The 18,015-nt window shown below is 53.6% G+C and overlaps 1 protein-coding gene across 1 annotated transcript in view; it reads left to right on the top strand.

Moving 5' to 3' along the window:
- Window positions 1–18,015, top strand: part of PASK (PAS domain containing serine/threonine kinase) — a 28,531-nt gene extending 10,516 nt beyond the window's left edge. The window contains exons 9-20 of the mRNA XM_065880201.1: window positions 1,167–1,218; window positions 1,290–1,585; window positions 1,965–2,077; window positions 2,192–3,340; window positions 4,352–4,524; window positions 4,981–5,148; window positions 9,023–9,148; window positions 9,234–9,368; window positions 12,595–12,794; window positions 15,444–15,577; window positions 17,166–17,312; window positions 17,906–18,015. Of these exons, the coding sequence (XP_065736273.1) occupies window positions 1,167–1,218; window positions 1,290–1,585; window positions 1,965–2,077; window positions 2,192–3,340; window positions 4,352–4,524; window positions 4,981–5,148; window positions 9,023–9,148; window positions 9,234–9,368; window positions 12,595–12,794; window positions 15,444–15,577; window positions 17,166–17,312; window positions 17,906–18,015 (2,803 nt within the window). The remainder of the gene's footprint in view (window positions 1–1,166; window positions 1,219–1,289; window positions 1,586–1,964; window positions 2,078–2,191; window positions 3,341–4,351; window positions 4,525–4,980; window positions 5,149–9,022; window positions 9,149–9,233; window positions 9,369–12,594; window positions 12,795–15,443; window positions 15,578–17,165; window positions 17,313–17,905) is intronic.

Genomic DNA, 18,015 nt, shown 5'->3' with positions numbered 1-18,015 from the left:
TTCAGTAAGTTTCTCTTTTTAAAAAACAGTCTCTTTGAAGCGTAGCATAGTCACGCGCCAGCCTCTCTGGACCTTCTCCCCTCACCCTGGGAAGCCCTGCTCCCACGCCACTTGGCGTCCCTCACTGCCTTGGGGTCAGGACGCAGGTCGGAGATGCCTATTCTTGAACTTCACCGAATGCACTCCCTTATCTCCGGCATCTTTTGTTCACCATTGTGTGAGATTTATTCACTCACACATACACGCTGTTTTCTAGTCTTCTTGAAATTATGTTTTAAATATATACTACGTGAATGTGTATGTTTTTCTAAGTACAGAAGAATAATGGTGAAGAGTAAAAGTCCCCGTGACTCTGTCCCAGGTCCCCCAGAGAGAACCTCTGCCGTCAGTGACCTTGCAGGACCCCTTTCCCCATGTGCTTAGATGGAAGTGTATGTTACACAGGCACAGGCAGGCTGCCATGCACACGTTGTCCTAAATGTGTGCACGTGCCTGGACACGCGGTGTGTGTGTCTCGGAGACCTTTCTCTGCAGCGCTGCCTCAGAACCGCCACCTCACAGGTGGCACCATGGTTTGTGAACACGGCTCCTGTCACCTGCTTCAACTTCCTGGCCTTTTCCTATTTAACTTTTGGTGGCTGGAGCAGCGTGACTGCGGGCTCTCCTTGCTGTGTGTGTACACACACACACACACACACACACACACGCACACACACACGGTGAGGAGGGAGGGTTCTGTGCTGCCTGGGGGCATGTGGTGGGGCCTGGGCCCAGGGGCATCCGCTGGTGTGGGCGCCAGGTGCCCGGCCCGCGTCAGGGCAGGTGTGTCTTAGCGGTGGCTCACGTGCTGAGCGAACCTCAGTGCGGTGCGTGGGCTTGATTTTCTGGGACGCGGGTGGGCAACGAGGAGCTTCAACTAGATGGGCCGTTCCTGCATTTCCTCTTCGCTGGACGTTTCTGGTCTCGCGGTTCTAAGTGTTTGATCTGCGTCCTTCACGGGCCAGTTACCGTCTTCCTCCTTCCTTCAGTCGTCGCCTCACCTGCTGACACCGCAGAGGCCGTGTGGCTCCCCAGAGACGGGCCCAGGGCTAGCCTCTTGGCCCGGGTAGATGTGGTAGATAGAGGTGGCGTAGCAGTGACCGGTCATTCTTGCCTGGTCTCTGCAGGCCCTCGCCCCCTCAGCTGTCCCTGAGAACTCCACTCACAGCGGCCTCCTCTGTGGGGCCCATCCTTAAGTGACGTCTTTCCTCTCCCCGCCTCTTTATGAGCGCCTGGTGTAACATTTACAGATCGCCGCACGCCTCCCCAGCCAGGCCGGGCACTGCCACTTTCTGTTGGCCTTGGTGCCTGCGGCCGACCTTGGGCTGACACGGGGCCGGTGCTCAGCACCGCCGGCCGGGTGGGTGCTGGCGGCGGGGCCGGCAGATGGGAGTCTGGACGCAGATTGCCAGGTGGGCCGTGGCGGCCTCTTCCTCAGTGGTCCGCCCGTGCTGAGTGCGCTGGGGGCTTTGTGCTCCAGCTCACAGGACCCTGGGGGCACGGCTCTTCCAGCCTCCTGCCCCTCGTGCCCTGCCCTCTCTGAGCTGTGAGATCCGATGGTGTTTGTAGCCGTTGTGGTTTACCGCGTGCAGTGTCCAATGCCTCTCCTTTCTTCCCACACCTCCACCTTGCGGGCAGGAAGAGGCTGGCTGCACGGCTGTCGGGGTCCCACTCACTGCAAAGTGAGATTGCTGACCACAGCCTTGAGCAGAGGGTCCTAGGCACTCAGTGGCATTCTTGGATAAATCATTGCTAAGTGTGGATTTATCTGGAGAATATGTGAGTTGGTTCTTCATTTTTAAATTTAGTTATAAAAGTCTTTTTTTTCTGTCATAAGTTTATGGCGTTAAATGCATGGTGCGGGTCTCTAATCAAGGGGGAGCCCCTGTGATCTCTTTTTTATTGACTCTTCTGTGGCTCCTCAGTGACTATGTCATCCGTATAACAATCCACAGGGTGGACAGCATCCCAGAAGGAAGCCCACCAGCCCATGGCCAACAGCCGTCACCCCAGGACCAGCAAAATATCCCAGAGGGAAGCCCGCCAGCCCAGGAACAGTCACTGCCCGAGGGCCAGCGAAACATGCCAGGGGGATGCCCGTCAGCCCCTGGCCGTCGGTCGTCGCCAGAGGACCAGCAGAGCACTGTCTTAGAGAAAGAGCGGCTGGCAACAGCAGAGAGCCTCAGGCAGGACCTTCTGGGAGGAAACAGGTCTGACCCAGTGGACACAAAACCATGTGCTTCCCATGGAGATTCTGAAACACCAGTGCCGAGTACAAATGGGACCAGTGGTGCTGGAAGGGGTGGCCTATATCAGGAGACACAGCTGGGACAGAGGAGCTCGAGTGGTACCAGCGATTCAAACCACGGGGCTGATGCCACCAAGGCCAGGCCGCACACTGCGGGTCAGCTGGCAGGGCAGGGCCTCCCGGTGCGTGGCCCTGGATTCGAGGGAGAGTGGAGCACTCAGCGGGGAAGCCCGGACTCGGCCCCCAGCCCCTTGGGGACGGTGCAGCCCTTGCTCTCAACGCTTTCTTTGGATGAGCCGTGGCTGGGGACGTGCTTGATTAAGGAGCAGCTGTCTGCACCAAGCTTTGCGGGGCCTTGGGGTGTCTCTTGCGCCGAGCTGGTCCCCACAGAGCAGCCCCCGCCCTCCACCCCTGCGTCATTGTGTGACCTGGGAGGCACAGACCCGCACGGCGGCTGCTCAGGCAGCTCCTTGGCCTGCTACACCCTTGCCACTGACCTGCCCGGTACCGTGGAGGCCCGGGAGGCTGGCGAGAATTCGTTTTCCTGGAACCTCAAGGATCTCGTTTTCAGCGAATGGACAGACCGAACTTCTTCGAACTGTTCCTGTGCTACGTCTGAGCTCGGGGGGACCCGCTCCCCTTCGCTGGGGGTCTCTGATGTGGACATGAGTGGTTTACGCAGGCAGAGGTCAGAAGTCCTGGACAGCCGGGAGCTGTTACAGCTGACCGGCGCCTACTTCAATCTGGGTGAAGGCCGGCGGTTCCGTGAGAGCTGTCTGGGGCTGGATGGAGCAGAACCATCGCAGACTGGCTTGGTGTCCTCCGAACACTATGGCCTGGGTGGCCGAGAGAGCCTGGACCGCGTCCCTCCTGTGTCGGGAGCCGGCCCCATGGATGCGTCCCTGTTAGAGGCACCCAGGCTGAGCCTCCAGGTCACCTCCACGCCTGTGAGAGCAGACGGCTCTGCGCCGCTTGGGGCCGCCAACCTGCAGCACGAGATCCAGGAGGGCGCCTATGCGGGGAGCTGTTACCACCGAGACGGCTCACAGCTGAGTACGTGCAGGTGGGGGGCGGGGAGGGCCCGGTCCCCCGTTGCCCTGCTGCCCTGGGAGCACGGTGCAGCGGGGTCAGGGGGGCTTCCTGATCCTGGCCTCTGATGGGGCCTCATCCCCGGAATCGTTTTGGCAGGAATGAGGTGTTATATTAAATAAAGAACCAAGGTTAGAGTTTACCTCTTCAAAGTGAGGATTACAGGTGTGTGTGCCGGGGAGGGGGCAGCCCGGGGGCCCAGGCCCTCTGTGTGGTGCAGCAGGGGCTGGGCTCCCGGGTGCCACACCAGGAGGCAGGTGTGGCTGAGGGGCTGGTGGTGGTTTTCCATGTGCTGTTGGGGTTCAGGCTGCTCTGGTCTCAGAATCTCCATTCTGGGGGTGTGGCCGTCAGACCCCTTCACTTGTCCCTTTTTCTTTTCCTAATTTCCTAACGGTGCCATATTTCAGCCAGTTGTTTCCTCATTGCTGATTTCGTAGTGTTGGTTACCAGGGTTTTTTCCCAAACTTAAAAGAGTTACATAAGTAATATGTGTTATTTGCAGAAATATTAGAAAATATAAACAAAAAGAAGAAAATAAAATCACCTGTAAACCTCCCTGATAGCTACCTTTGATTTGCTGTATTCCCAGGAGGCTGTGCCAACGCACACATGTGCCACGGCAGTGTGCACGGTGATGTGTACAGTTAGGTGGCACGTGTGTGTACGTGTGGCTCCCGAGCCAGACTCCTGTGGAGGGTGTTGGGGGCAGGTTTTCCAGCCTCGTCCGAATCGGTGGCTGGTGGCGGGTCTCTCCTGAGTCCCCTGGCCTCCGGCTGCCCCCGAAGACATGCTGGGCTGCTGACGCCGCGCCGGTGGGAGGTGATGCGGCCGCCAGCCTCAGCTTTGCCTTTCTCCGGGCTCGGTGCCCTCCGTCCCTGCCCCAGGCGCTGTCTGTTGGCTTTATCTTGTTCTGGGGGACTTGACACTGCTGTGGTGACAGCAGCGGGGGTGTTTGGTCTCCCCTTCCGTCCTCAGGTGTGCAGTTTGAAGTGAAGCGGGTGGAGCTCCAGGGCTCATCCACCCTGTTCTGCTGCTGGCTGGTGAAGGACCTCCTGCACGGCCACCTGGACTTGGCCCAGCAGACCCGCCTGCTCCTGCCCGGCTCCACCCACTCCACCTGCGAACTGTCTGGAGCCAGCCTGGGGGAGGTTGGTGATTGAAGTCATCTCCTGCCTTCCGCCCGCCTCTCCCAATCAGCATCTCTCTCTCTCTCTCTCTCTCTCTCCCTCTCTCCCTCTCTCCCTCTCTCCCTCTCTCTCTCTCTCTCTCTCTCTCTCTCTCTCTCTCTGTCCTCTGGGATGGGAAGAGGGTCTGTGTAGGATCTGTCTTCTGACATTCTGTGTATCAAGCCACATGTGGGATTTCAAATCTGTGTGTCTCCGTGTGCACAGTGGGGTCCAGGTGTGTGCCAGTCTGGACAGACATGTCGAGGCCCCTGGCATACCCCGTGGAAAGCGGGTCTCGGGCTGGGGACCCCGTGGGCCTGGGAAGAGCGGGGAGGAGCAGCACAGGGCCTGGGTGCCGCTGTCGCCGCTTGGCCTGCTGCTGCCCGGCTCCTTCAGTGCGTTGCGTGTGGTCCCCCGGACGTGCCTTTGCGTTCGCAGGTGCTCGCAAGCAAACCCTGGATTGAGGAGCCCCCCGAGGCTGTGAAGCTGGAGGGGCTGGCGGCCTGCGAGGGCGCGTACTCCCGCAAGTACAGCACGCTCAGCCCCATCGGCAGCGGGGCCTTCGGCTTCGTGTGGACGGCGGTGGACCAGGAAGCCAATAAGGAGGTACTGGGCTCCTGCAGGGCTGGGGTCTGCGTGCTGAGGGGCCGGCTGCCCGGCCGCACACCTCATCCTGTAACGTGCCTTAGAGCCACCGCCCCTCCCTCCCAAGTCCCGTTGTGATTAGATTTGTAGTTGCCTGGGCGTTTCGTGATTCGGGGGAGCTGGCGTGGTCGCCGTACTGCCTGTCCCGGCGAACCCCGCAGACTGCCCAGGTGTCCCCGGGCCCGGCCTGCCGATTCCTGGGAGGGCCAGTGTGGGACCCCTTCACCATGGCGGCTTCTAGTCACTTCTGGAATGTAGCAAAGCTCCGTGCTTGGGTTGGTACCTCAAGGATCTGTGTCAAAGTCTTGTTGGCTTTTAGTGATCTTTCAGTGGGTCCTTTGGATTTTCTTCCTCTGCCGGCAATGGCAGTCCTGCCTCTTTCTCTATTACTTACATCTCATCGCCGCTTTTCCTTCCTGCTGTCACCTTGGCAAGGAGCCGCAGAGCCATGTGGAGTAACAGGTATGCTTCCTGGCCTCGGGGTGGTCCTCTGTCAATTCCAATGGCTCCTTTTATTTTTTGATGGATACCTTTTGTTTGAGAATACTTCATTTTATTTTCAGTTCACTAAATTTTTTTTTTAAAGAATGAGCGTTGAGTTCTATTAAATGTCTTTTCAGCATCTATTGCGATGATTGTATCTATTTCCTTTATTAATATATAAATAACAACAGTCAACTTCCATTCGTAGACTCACTCCTCAATTGTGTTATAACATTCTTTTAATGTGTTGCTGAATTTGGCTTGCTAATATTTTTATTTGGGATTTTTTCACTTACATTCATACGTAAGTGTTTTTTCTTTTTTCTCTGTCAGTTTTGTGGGGCCTGCAGAGCTGGGGACACCGGTGGTCACCAGCACTTGTGATGTCACGTCTGCAGGGGTTTCTGTGGCGAGTCTCGTCCCCTTGGCTGTCCTTGTCTTCACTCTCTTCTCTTTGCTAGACTTGCAAAGAATTGCCTATTTTCTAATCAAATATTTGCTTTGTTTTCTTTAAATTTCTTTTCTTGTACTTTCTACGAGTTAATTTTGCTATTTTTCTAGCTTATTAGATTGAATGTGTGTTTTTTAAGCTGTTACTTAATAATCAAAGCTTGTGCAGTGTTGAGTTGTCTGAGTGCACCCGGCCACCTTCTAGAGGTTTGAACACGTGCTGCTCTGGGTGTCGTGTGTTTCTAAGCAGTCTCGTTCTTCAGTTTCTGTTGTCATCTTTAATTTATTTGGGGCAGATCTTCTCACTCTCGGTTTGGATCAGGAATCCGAAAGGCTCTGCGGGTTTCTTTAGACCTTTATACCTAAGGAAGAAGAAAGGAGCCCCAGAGTTCTTCTCTTGGTTTAAAACGAAGCCACATGCGTAATTTTGCCTTTCAGAAAACAGGGATGTCAATTTAAATGTTATTAGGCCAACACATTATTAAGTAAAAGTGGCCAATCAGAAGGTATACTTTGAAGGGTTTGGGTCCAGTTCTCAGGACAGAGTGCAGATCGATTTGCAGGGTGTTTCCATCTTAACAATATCAATTCTTCTGATCCACAAACATGGGATGTCTGTCCATTTATTCAGATCTTTAATTTCTTTCAACAATGTTTTTTAAATTTTATTTCATTTACTTTATTTTAAAAAAAGTTTTATTTTGTATTGGAGTATAGTTGATTAACAATGTTGTGTTCACTTCTCAACAATGTCTTATAGTTTTCAGTGTACAAGTCTTGTCCTGCTTTTGTTAAACCTCCAGTGTTTTTATATCCAGTTTCTTCTCTTTCCTGTGTTCATGTTTCATTTGCTGGAATATATTTGTTACTAATTTTTCTAGGAAGGATGTATGGCTGTTCCACTCGGAATCCTTACATGTATTAGGGTGTGTTTTTTTTTTTTTTTTTTTTTTTTTTTTGTTTTTTGTTTTTTTTTTTTTTTGCCGTACGCGGGCCTCTCACTGTTGTGGCCTCTCACGTTGCGGAGCACAGGCTCCGGACGCGCAGGCTCAGCGGCCATGGCTCACGGGCCCAGCCGCTCCGAGGCATGTGGGATCTTCCCGGACCGGGGCACGAACCCGTGTTTCCTGCATTGGCAGGCGGACTCTCAACCACTGCGCCACCAGGGAAGCCCCTAGGGTGTGTTTTTTCCCTCATATTTTAGTGGAGATGTGCCTTTTTCCTCTCAGAACGTTTTAGACACACAATGGTGTCTATTGTCATCTACCATTACTTTGAAGTGAATTTTGCTGCCAGCAACTTGATTTTTATCCTTTCTGTTTTTGTTTTTTTTTTAATCTTCAGAATTCAGAAAGTTCACGAGGACGTATTTCTGTGTGTGTGTGTGTGTGTGTGTGTGTGTATGTGTGTGTGTGTATGTGTGTGTATGTGTATGTGTATTGTGTATGTATTGTGTGTGTGCGTGTGTGTGTGTGTGTGTGTTCTTTATTCTTGCTTGACACTTGGTAAGACTTCAATCTAGATGTTTAGAGCTTTCTTTACCATAAGAGGATTCTCTTCTCTTGTTCCGTTATTCTTCCCCCTGAAGCTCATGTTAGGTGTGTGTGGAGGCCCTGGAGGCCGCCTTCCTTCTTGTCTCCCTGAACCTGCAGCTGGACGGGCAACAGGCAGCTCCCTGCAAACACGCGAACTCGAGCTCTGCCATCTGCACCGCTCCGGCCCCGCCTGACTCCATCATCCTTCCCGTGCCCGGTAACCTGGATCCTCGGGCCATCAGCCTTGCTTCCACCCTCATCTTCTTGCTTTCCCTTGCGTCTCTCATCTGACCTGTTAAATCGTGGTGACCCTCCCCTCGAAGCATCTTCAGAGTTTGTCTACTTGTCACCACGCACATGCTGGCACCCAAGCCACCACCTTTTTTCTCCAGATTATTGTGGGGTGATTGGGTATTGCAGAAGCTCCTAAGTGGTCTCCCTGCTTCTGCCTTGGCCCTGTGTGCCGTCACTGCCCCTCGTGCCGCCTGCTCACCACGCGCAGAACCTTCCCCCATCTTCCCTCTGCCTGCAGTGCCTTCCCCCGGCCCCTCTCAGAAGCCGCTGCCTCAGGAAGCCCTCCCCGGCCCCGCCACCCGGCACTTCCCGGTTCAGCTGCCCTCGCTTTTCCTGACCCGCGGCGCATCTTGTGTATCGTCTGCTTCCCGGCAGACGCTGATATCCGTGAGGGCGGGGCTCTCTGTCGTCTGGTTTGGGGTCTCCTGCTGAAGTGCAGAGCAGGCCTGGCCCGCGGTCACTGCTCACCACATGCCCAGCACCCACCTAGGAGCAGGTGTTTTGTTGAGGGGCAGGGATGTCATTCATTGACCTAGAGTGTTGGTTTTTTTTACTAACGGTGTCTTTTTCTTCTCTTCCACACTCCAATTGACTATCATTAGTTGACTAACACCGTTTTTTCTGTGTTTATCTTGTGTCCATCTGTCTTGCTGAACTCTCTGATTGGTTCTCAGGATCAACATGAATGACAGTTTTTGTTCATTTTTTCTAGTTCTCAGGCCTCTTGTTTCATTTTCTCAGCCAGGACATCCAGTACTCAGTTGAGAAATTGGGGTGGCATGCGGTGCTCTGGGGAGCACCTGTCTTTCCACAGCTCCGCCTGTGGCTCCACCGTCACCCCCGTCCGCCCACTTTCTAGGTCGGGCTGGTCCAGTCAGCACTTCCGGTCGGCTACTGACTTGCTTCTCTGTCAGCTCGCGCCAGAGGGTTGTTGTTCGGTTTCTTCTTTCACGTCCCTGGGGCTCAGTGGGGGTCGGGGTGGGGATAGGGTGAAGGTAGAGCAGCAGGCTCGACGGGCTGCTAGAGGCATGGCGGGGATGGCTGCAGTCACCTCCTCTCTGTTTTCCTCGCAGGTGGTGGTGAAGTTTATTCAGAAGGAGAAGGTTTTGGAGGATTGTTGGATTGAGGATCCCAAACTTGGGAAAGTCACTTTAGAGATTGCCATCCTGTCCAGGGTGGAGCACGCCAACATCGTCAAGGTAGAGAGCTGTTGTCACATCCGTTCTCGAGTTCGTTGTCTTGAAGGTTCCCCGGCAGGGCCACACCCAGCTTGTGTCTCTCCAGGTGCTGGATGTATTTGAAAACCAAGGGTTCTTTCAGCTGGTGATGGAGAAGCACGGCTCTGGCCTGGACCTCTTTGCATTCATCGACCGCCATCCCAGCATCGATGAGCCCCTGGCGAGCTACATCTTCCGACAGGTGAGAGCGGGCCAGAGCCACCCGGGGCGAGTGTGGGCTTGGCTGCCTGGGCCCAGGGCTGCAGGGGTCAGTGATACACACGCCGTTCTCGCTGTGAGCTGGATCTGGCCTTCGGTTTTCGGATTTTATTGAGTAGGATATGTATTTTGAGAATAGAATTCTATGGATGAAGCAGAGAGAGTAAGGTGGGGAAGGAAGAATGAGGCCAGGTACTATCCTGGAATGACAGCAGACGTGGGTTGATGATTCAGGTTTACTTATATCCCTACAATATCCGAAGCAATCTCAAAAATGGACCAGCAAAGCTACCAGACTGGGTTTTGAGATTGTGCATTTGATCTGAATCCTTGTTCACCAATGGGAAATCATTGCTCATTTGTACGTAGAGATCATTCTAGTGCCAGCACCATGAGGCTGTTGGGATTAAATCAGAGAGTGCCTCTAAGGCCCTTGCACAGCACACACACGAGCCCTGCACATAGGAAGTGCTTAATAAACGTAGCTGTCCAGTTAATTAGTCCACAGAGTTTGCGGTTCTGACAGTCTCATTTTACAGTGAGTATTTGTCTTGATCTCCTTTGTGTCTGTCTGTGTCCTGATGTTAGTCCACTCGTTAGTTTTTGGAACAGAAGCGTGACCAGGGAAGTGGAAAGGTGTCCTATGACAGAGAGAAGTTGGGTGGCAGTGCGGGGAGGGGGAGACCGCAATTCTTGTTTTAGTTTTAATATCGTGGTAGTTCCATTCCAGACGATTCCTAGCTCCCTGGAAAAGATGGAGAGATACCTGGGAGGGGGCTGTGACCAATTCACAGATTTGCTCTTTGTTTCCTGGAGCTGACTTGATTTCTAATGACAGCTTCCATGAATTGATATTTCTTCCTCAAAGCTATAAGCTCCCAGAAGTTACTGGATTTGTGAAATTAGATTTCTGAGGCACCTACTTGTAAGTTTCGGTCATCATCGTTCTGCCCGAATGTCACCTCTCCCCCCTTGCTACTTCGGAAGGTTATTTACGCATCTACTTTACTTCATGCCAAAGATTTGTTTCTGAAATCTTCATGGCAAACAGAGCGTCAGTATGACGTAACATGAGGAGTCACTTACCAATGGCTGCTACCTAACCGTTGTTAATTTGGGGCTACTGATACAGGTAATTCTAGCGTTCAATACTTTTTAACTTCTGCAAGAAGTATCTATAGCCCCTTTGTAAGTCTATATACATAAGTGTTGTTATATGTAAACATGGATTCACAACTCTAGAGAATTATATTATTACATATAAACGTATGTATGTACAGTGCCAGGTATTAGTGTATTGCCTCTCGGCTCCGGATCTGTGGGTCTGCTTGGTGAACTGCTCTCCTGTGCAGCCGGGGTGTTGCGGGGGGGCCTGCAGGCAGAGCAACGACTCCCATTCAGGTTCTTTACCGCTTTGTAGTTCATAAACCTTGATGAAGCCTTCCATGTTCAGGTTAACGTGTGCTTTCTGTTTCCCATCTGGAGCCCGATATGTACATGTGCATGTGTGTATGTATATATATGTACATATACATGTAAAAGTGTATGTATATGTGAATGTATAAGTATAGACATGCACGTGTATGTCTGCACACTTGCGTATGTGTGTACGCGTGCGCATGCCTGCTTCTTTATGTAAATGTGCAGGTATGTATGTGTTTGCATGCATGTGTATGTAAATATACATTCATTCATTTAAAGTTAATTAATTCAGCTTCGTTTGTCTGCCATGAACTATTGCTTCTGACTCAAGATATTCATCTGTAAATATAAAGTTGTCTCTAATGATGTAAACGACTGACTACATCCGTGAAATCACTGTGTTTTTTATTTATTTATTTATTTAAAATTTTTGGCTGCGTTGGGTCTTCGTTGCTGAGTGCAGGCTTCCTCTAGTTGCGGCGAGCGGGGGCTGCTCTTTGTTGCAGTGCGTGGACTTCTCATTGCGGTGGCTTCTCATTGCAGAGCCTGGGCTCTAGGCGCGTGGGCTTCAGGAGTTGTGGCACGTGGGCTGAGTAGTTGTGGCGCATGGGCTTAGTTGCTCTTCGGCATGTGGCATCTTCCCGGACCAGGGCTCGAACCCGTGTCCCCTGCGTTGGCAGGCGGATTCTTAACCACTGCGCCACCAGGGAAGTCCCGAAATCACTATGTTGATTGGTATAGTTGGTGTCCAAATTATGAATGGGGTCAGAAATTGTACTGATCTTACTTAAACTTAACTGAGGTGCTACTTTTGTTGATCTCTGTCACCAAATGTGCAGTGCAGGCAGACAGCAGTATATTCTAGTAACTTTACCCTTTCACGGAGGAGACTAATGTACTGGGCTTGTTGGAATGAAGCCCATTTCCTCGGGAGTTACTTTAAATTCACATGGTTGAGACTTCCACACATGTTGGGGAACGTATGGCTGACACTCAGTGCTGCTCTTTGAGGAGCTGCCAGAGCCTTGAAGTAGGAGTTTGGAGACTTGGCTTCTGTCCCCAACTCTGCTCCTGAATTGCCATGTGAACTCTGGGCAGAACACTGTCCCTCACTGTGAACCAAAGGTGGTGGAGTCAGGCCTTATATAGGGCCACCTCCCATGCAACCAGCCCACACTCATTAAGGTGCCCACCACGTGTCTTTGTAGCTTCTGCCGTGGTCTGTCTGTCTTTCCTCCCAAGATGGTCGTTCTATATCTGCTGAGGAGATTTCATTGGTAGCACACAGACAGAGAACTTAAAACTCACATATTTATCTGGGGGAGGGAGGAACGGGGGTGTCAGTGAAAGAATACAAAGTTTCAGGTTTGCAGGATGAGTAAGTCCTAGAGGTCTGCTGTACGGCATGGTCCCTATAGCTAACGATGCTGCATGGTATACTTTAAAATTTGCCAAGGGGGTAGACCGTGTCTTAGGTGTCCTTATCACAAAATAATAATAGTAATAAATAATGAAATGAAAGAAAAGAATCCTAGATCTGCGTTGCTGCCTTGTGGGCATGATGTGTGCCAGCCACACTGAGCATGCTGCCTGGAGCTGCTTTTCCTCCACACGGCTCAGCCGTGTGCGATCTGCAGCCTCCAGAGTCTTTCCTGTCACCAGTTTGTGATGAGTTAGAGAACTCTTTTGTTCTTTTTCTTTTCTTTTTTTCTTCTTAATCCTTAATTTAAATTCATGTTCTACTTGAATTGCCTTTTAAAAAGTCCCCTGTGGCCTCCTGATTTCAGCTGGTGTCAGCAGTGGGATACCTGCACTCCAAGAGCATCATTCATCGGGACATCAAGGACGAGAACATCGTGATCGCTGAGGATTTTACAATCAAGCTCATAGACTTTGGCTCGGCTGCCTACCTGGAGAGGGGCAAGCTGTTCTATACCTTCTGTGGGACAATTGAGTACTGCGCGCCCGAAGTCCTCATGGGAAACCCGTACGTATCATGGGAGCTGCAGCCTGTTGTCACACCTGCCATCAGACCTGCGGTTGGTGGGGTTTTAGGGGGAAAAATGGTTTCAGTTTGTGCCTCTTTGACGAAGGTGTTGAGTGATAAAGTATGTTTGGGAAATAAGTGGGCAGGCAGGCAGGAAAAGTAAGGTGGGTCAGGGAAGCTGGGGGATGGAGACAGAGATTCAGTATATTATTTCCTCAACTTTTATGTTTGGAGTTTCATATAATTAAAAGTTAAGAGAGGGCTTCCCTGGTGGTGCAGTGGTTAGGAATACGCCTGCCAATGCAGGGGACACACGGGTTCAAGCCCTGGTCTGGAAAGATCCCACATGCCACGAAACAACTAAGCATGTGCGCCACAACTACTGAACCTGTGCTCTAGAGCCCACGAGCCACAACTACTGAAGCTCACGTGCCTAGAGCCCATGCTCCGCAAAAGTGAAGCCACCGCAATGAGAAGCCCATGCACCCCAATGAAGAGTAGCCCCAGCTCAACGCAACTAGAGAAAGCCCGCGTGCAGCAATGAAGACCCAACGCAGCCAAAGATAAATAAATAAAAAAAGAAAAGAAAAGAAAAAAAAGTTAAGAGGAAGATAAAAAGAGTCCCAAAACTTGGGACTCTTCAAATTAATGAAGAGGATTTTTTTTTAGTTGGTTTATTTATTTTGATGACAGAACTAGTAATCTAGTCCAATAATATATTGCCGGGCTGGCCATGTAAGAAATCAAGCAACAGAAAAAGTACTAACGCAGAGGGTCCAGGCTGAAGCTGGGTCCACTCCTGGCCAGAGGTGCTGTCGCTGACTGGCCCAGCATGCGTCAGCTCGGGGTGCGCCAAGCCTCCTGTGCTGGCTGAGAGGAGCAGCAGGGGTGCGGGCCGCGTTTACATCTCTGCACCCCAGAAGCCTGTGAGCTGGAGGGGTCCGGCCTGGGCAGGGCCTGGTCTCAGGGAACTCGGGAGAGGAAAGGACACCGATGTAGCTCAGGTGCTCGTGGGCTTGCATGGAAACGGTGCTCAGTGTTTCCCCTGCGTATGCATGGATTTCTGTCTTGTCCACATGTAAACGAAGTGTGTCTGTACACATATGAAATGAAATCCAGTCAGATCCAGACCACATGTATTATCCTGTACCACCTACACGTACTTTGGAGCAGTGTGGTTAGGACGTGTCTCTCCAGGAGGGCTTGTGGTTAGAGGGACAGACGCCAGAGCGTCGTGGGGTCCTTCACTGCCCGGTTCTGCATCCCGTCCTCAGGGACCCCGCTTCCTCGCTCTTGTTTTCATGTCCTTCTACTCCAGGGGCGGCAGATCCGGCCCCCACCTGTTTCCATAACTACAGTCCTGTCGGCTCACGTAGTGTCTGTGGCTGCTTCTGTGCTGCCCTGGTGGACAGAGGCCAAGTGGCCCCAGCCTGAAATACTTACTATTTGGCGCTTTATAGCAAAAGTTTGCTGACCCCTTTTCTAGTCTATTGGATTTTTCTCTTTAGCCTCCAAAATTCTTAAAATCTCTTTTTCCAAAACATAAATGGCACAAAACAAAAACTGCCAAGTCTGATTTTCTGGCTGTAGCATTGTCTCATCCCCTCACTTCCCTGAGGTCTGTCCTTGTGGCCCCTCCCCTCCTGGCCCCTCTTCTCGCCTGGGGCCCAGCCCCCCGCCCCTACTGCCCACTGGTTTCCTGACTCCTGATGTCCCCAGGCTCTCTGTGGCTCCCTGGAAGGCAGAGGGCTCCGTCCTGGGCCCTCTTCTCACCAGTTCCTCTCAGCCACCTTGTCAACATTCCTGTTCTGCTGCAAAGACGCTGCTGCCCAAGTCTCTCGGGGCCAGACTGTCCCCCCGCCCGAGCTCCAGACCCGAGGGACCAACCGCAGTGGGCAGCACGGGGGCTGGTACATGGGGGCCATCAGCCTGGCTCCCGTGCCCGCCCAGCAGCGGCCTCACCTCTTCTACGTGGAACCAAGGTGATATGTATTTTGCTGGTTTGCTGTGAGGATGAGGGTTAGACCATGTACATGCCTTGCAGAGCACCAGCATCTCACAAGTGCCCAGGAAATGGTGGCTGGGATGAGGGTGTTTGTAACCACAGGCAATAACAAAGAGCACCCCAGGGAGCTGCCTCCCTGAAGCCTGGTCCTCCAGCCGGCCGGCTGCCTGCACTCCCTCTGTCCATGCCCTTCTCACTCTCCTCTATCTGTCCTGCGCCGCTGCCTTGCCTCATCCTTAAGGATGCTCACCCGTGCCAGTCTCGCCTCGAGCATCCTTCACATCTTTCTGAAGCTGCCTGTGGCTCCCCAGGGCCCCTAGTGAGCCGAGTTCCTGCGGGCCTGGCACTCTGCCTGCACTCCCGGACCTTCTCTCCACCTCCTCCAGGAAGCCCCCGGGAGGCACTCTGCTCTGCCCCCGTGCCATCTCCTGACTGTCTCTCAGCTGCCGAGTGGGGCTTTGCTTTTCCTCTCCCTCCACAGCATGTGGCCGGCACCCGGCTGGGGGCAGACGTGCTGGCGCTGAGGACGTGGTCGAGGAGTGTGGCGCGTCTCCCTGGAAGCCGCTCTCGGGTGACTTGTGCAGGTGCCAGGCTCACGTGCGGGGCCGGCCCAGCGCCCTGAGTGCTTTCTCTCCTTCCTGCAGTTACAAGGGGCCAGAGCTGGAGATGTGGTCGATGGGCGTCGCACTGTACACGCTGATCTTCGAGGAGAACCCCTTCTGCGAGCTGGAGGAGGCCTTGGAGGCCGCGATAAACCCCCCGTACCTGGTGTCGGAAGGTGAGCTCGCGCGGTGGCGGGCGGACGGGCGCCGGCGTTGCACAGGCTTCCCGCCTGAGACAGCAGTGCACCCGGGTCCGTGCCGATAGCCCAGCTCTCTCTCTAATCTGTTCTTCTCGGACTTTGATCTGAACGTAAGGACGATTTGAATATGACTTTCAAACATCACAACTTTATTTTTAGGAGAGTTTCCCTTTGGACCATAGGGCCCTCTTCTGAAGGATGCACACACACTAGCTGTCTCTGAGCGTGGCCGTGGCAGTGACTGTAAGGTCACCTGTCGGGGAGGGCAGAGGATGGACTTGGCCCCCCGGCCGCTCATGTGGAACCTGGGCGTTTCTGTCCCACCTCGAGCTCCCGTGAGCTGGCTCCCCCAGGGCCATGAGTGGCGGTTTGCGTCTGTAGTGAGGACCTCCGGGCGGTATGCCTGGAGTGGGACCCTCACGGCCCATACCTGGAGGTGCTCCTGGGAGCTGGACCACGGGTTCTGAGGTCTCTCAGACATTAGTGACATAGTGACGTTCTGTGGTGCCAGAGTAATCATTCATCATTACAGGCAGTGAGGAGGTAAGTGTCCTCATGAATCAAGTCTGTGCCTCGGGTTCTTTGCTTAGGTTAGAAGCCTGTGTCTCAGCCCGCTCGGGCTTCCATGACAGGACACCGCAGACTGGGGGCTTAAAGCACAGACATTTATTTCTCAGTCTGGAGGCTGAGAGCCCGAGATGAAGGTGCTGGCAGATGCGGTTCCTGGTGGGAGCCCTGTTCCTGGCTTGCAGACGGCTGCCTTTTCCTGTGTCCCCACGTGGCAGAGAGAGGGAGAGAGCCGGCCCTCTCGTGTCTCTCCTGATAAGAGCACTGATGCTGTGCGGGGGCCCCTCCTCATGACCTCGTCTAGCCCTCGTCACCTCCCAAAGGCCCCACCTCCTAATATCATCACACTGAATCTGGGTAGGGGGGTGCACAGTTCAGTCCAGAGCAGCCTAGAAGAAGATCTGTAGAGCTTTGCTAACACTCTGGATTCCGTGGTACCACGGCTCTTGCAGCTCTGCCTATGGGGGCTGCTCCGCAGGCTCTCTCACTAGGCTCTCAGGATACTCACTTGGGCAGTGTGGCTTGGAGTGGCCCTGGCTGAGGTGACACTAAAAGGAAATGGGACCCAGATCCAGACTCAAGGCTGGGGGCTCTTCTCAGAGCTCGTGCTGCCTTCCTGTGGGGACTGAGCTGGGGCTCTGCTGCCGGCCACCTCCCACCTCCATCCTGTCACGTGATCCCTGTGTCCACAGCTCTGCACCCCCAGAGTCCCTCAGATCAGGCCCAGGTTAGGAGCTGCCACACTTGGTGTGGTGAGCAAGGTGGGATCTCGAGCTCCAAGCTTTCCTTTCACAGGCAACAAACATCTCCCACAGCCCCTCCTGAAGCATAGCTGGGACCCCACATTCCAGAACCCCCGGAGTGTTAGTTAGAAGTGGGGATCCAGAGCCACCTCCTGTCCCATCAGACCCAGGACCTGCAGTTGTGAAATGCGCTCCACCTGCCCCCAGCCTGGGTCCTCCGTCAGTCTTCTGGCCACACGCCTTTCTGTCCCCAGATCTCATGAACCTCATGTCTGGGCTGCTACAGCCTGTCCCCGAGCAGCGCACCACCTTGGAGAAGCTGGTGACAGACCCCTGGGTGACACAGCCTGTGAACCTGGCTGACTACACCTGGGAAGAGGTGTGTCGACTAAACAAGCCAGGTGAGAGGCGAGGCCCGTGCCCCTCGGGGCTGAGGCAGTTCCCAGGCTGCTTCCGGGGTCTTGGGGGAGGGCAAGGTTCCTTCCTCTGTGCTGCCCTGGACATGAACGTCAGGGCCCAGAGCTGGCTTGTCGCCTGTGAAACAGACTCCAGAGGTCCCTGAACACCACCAGGGGCTTTGGAAGGTGGGTGCGTGCCCACGGGAGCCTCTGACAAGGAGGAACCCGCAGACGGGATTGAGGGCTGCGCCAGAGAGTTTGCGAAGTGTAGCTGGCAGTGGTCTGAGCGGGCCAAAAGGGAGGATAAGGCCCAGACGAGGAGCGCGATGGTCTGGGGGACCCCGGGGGCCCACAGCTGGGAGCGGCAGCCCCGTGTGTCTGGTCCCCGCTGCTCAGAGTGGGCAGACATTGTCTGTGGCTCTGGACGTAGAATCCCCGCGGCACCACAGCAGGGTCCAGGGAGTCTAGAACATTGCCAGTTGGGTTCTGAAGGGTTCCCCTGATGTCTTTTGCTCCTAAGAATTTCTCCAAAGAGAAGCAAAGTATTTTAGAATCTTGCTGTTGGCAGTTGACACAGTATCTTTTTCTTTCTTTAGAGAGCAGAGTTCTGTCCACGGGCAGTCTGGAGCTGGAGAGCGGGAGCCCAAGTGCAGTGGCTCGGGCCCCGGAGCTACGCAGGGCTTCATGTGCGCGGGCAGGCCCCTAA

Source organism: Phocoena phocoena, chromosome 7 (assembly GCF_963924675.1).
Source record: "Phocoena phocoena chromosome 7, mPhoPho1.1, whole genome shotgun sequence".
Taxonomy (NCBI): Eukaryota; Metazoa; Chordata; class Mammalia; order Artiodactyla; family Phocoenidae; genus Phocoena; species Phocoena phocoena.
Note: the sequence above shows the minus strand (reverse complement) of the source record. Positions and strands in the feature narration are given on the sequence as shown.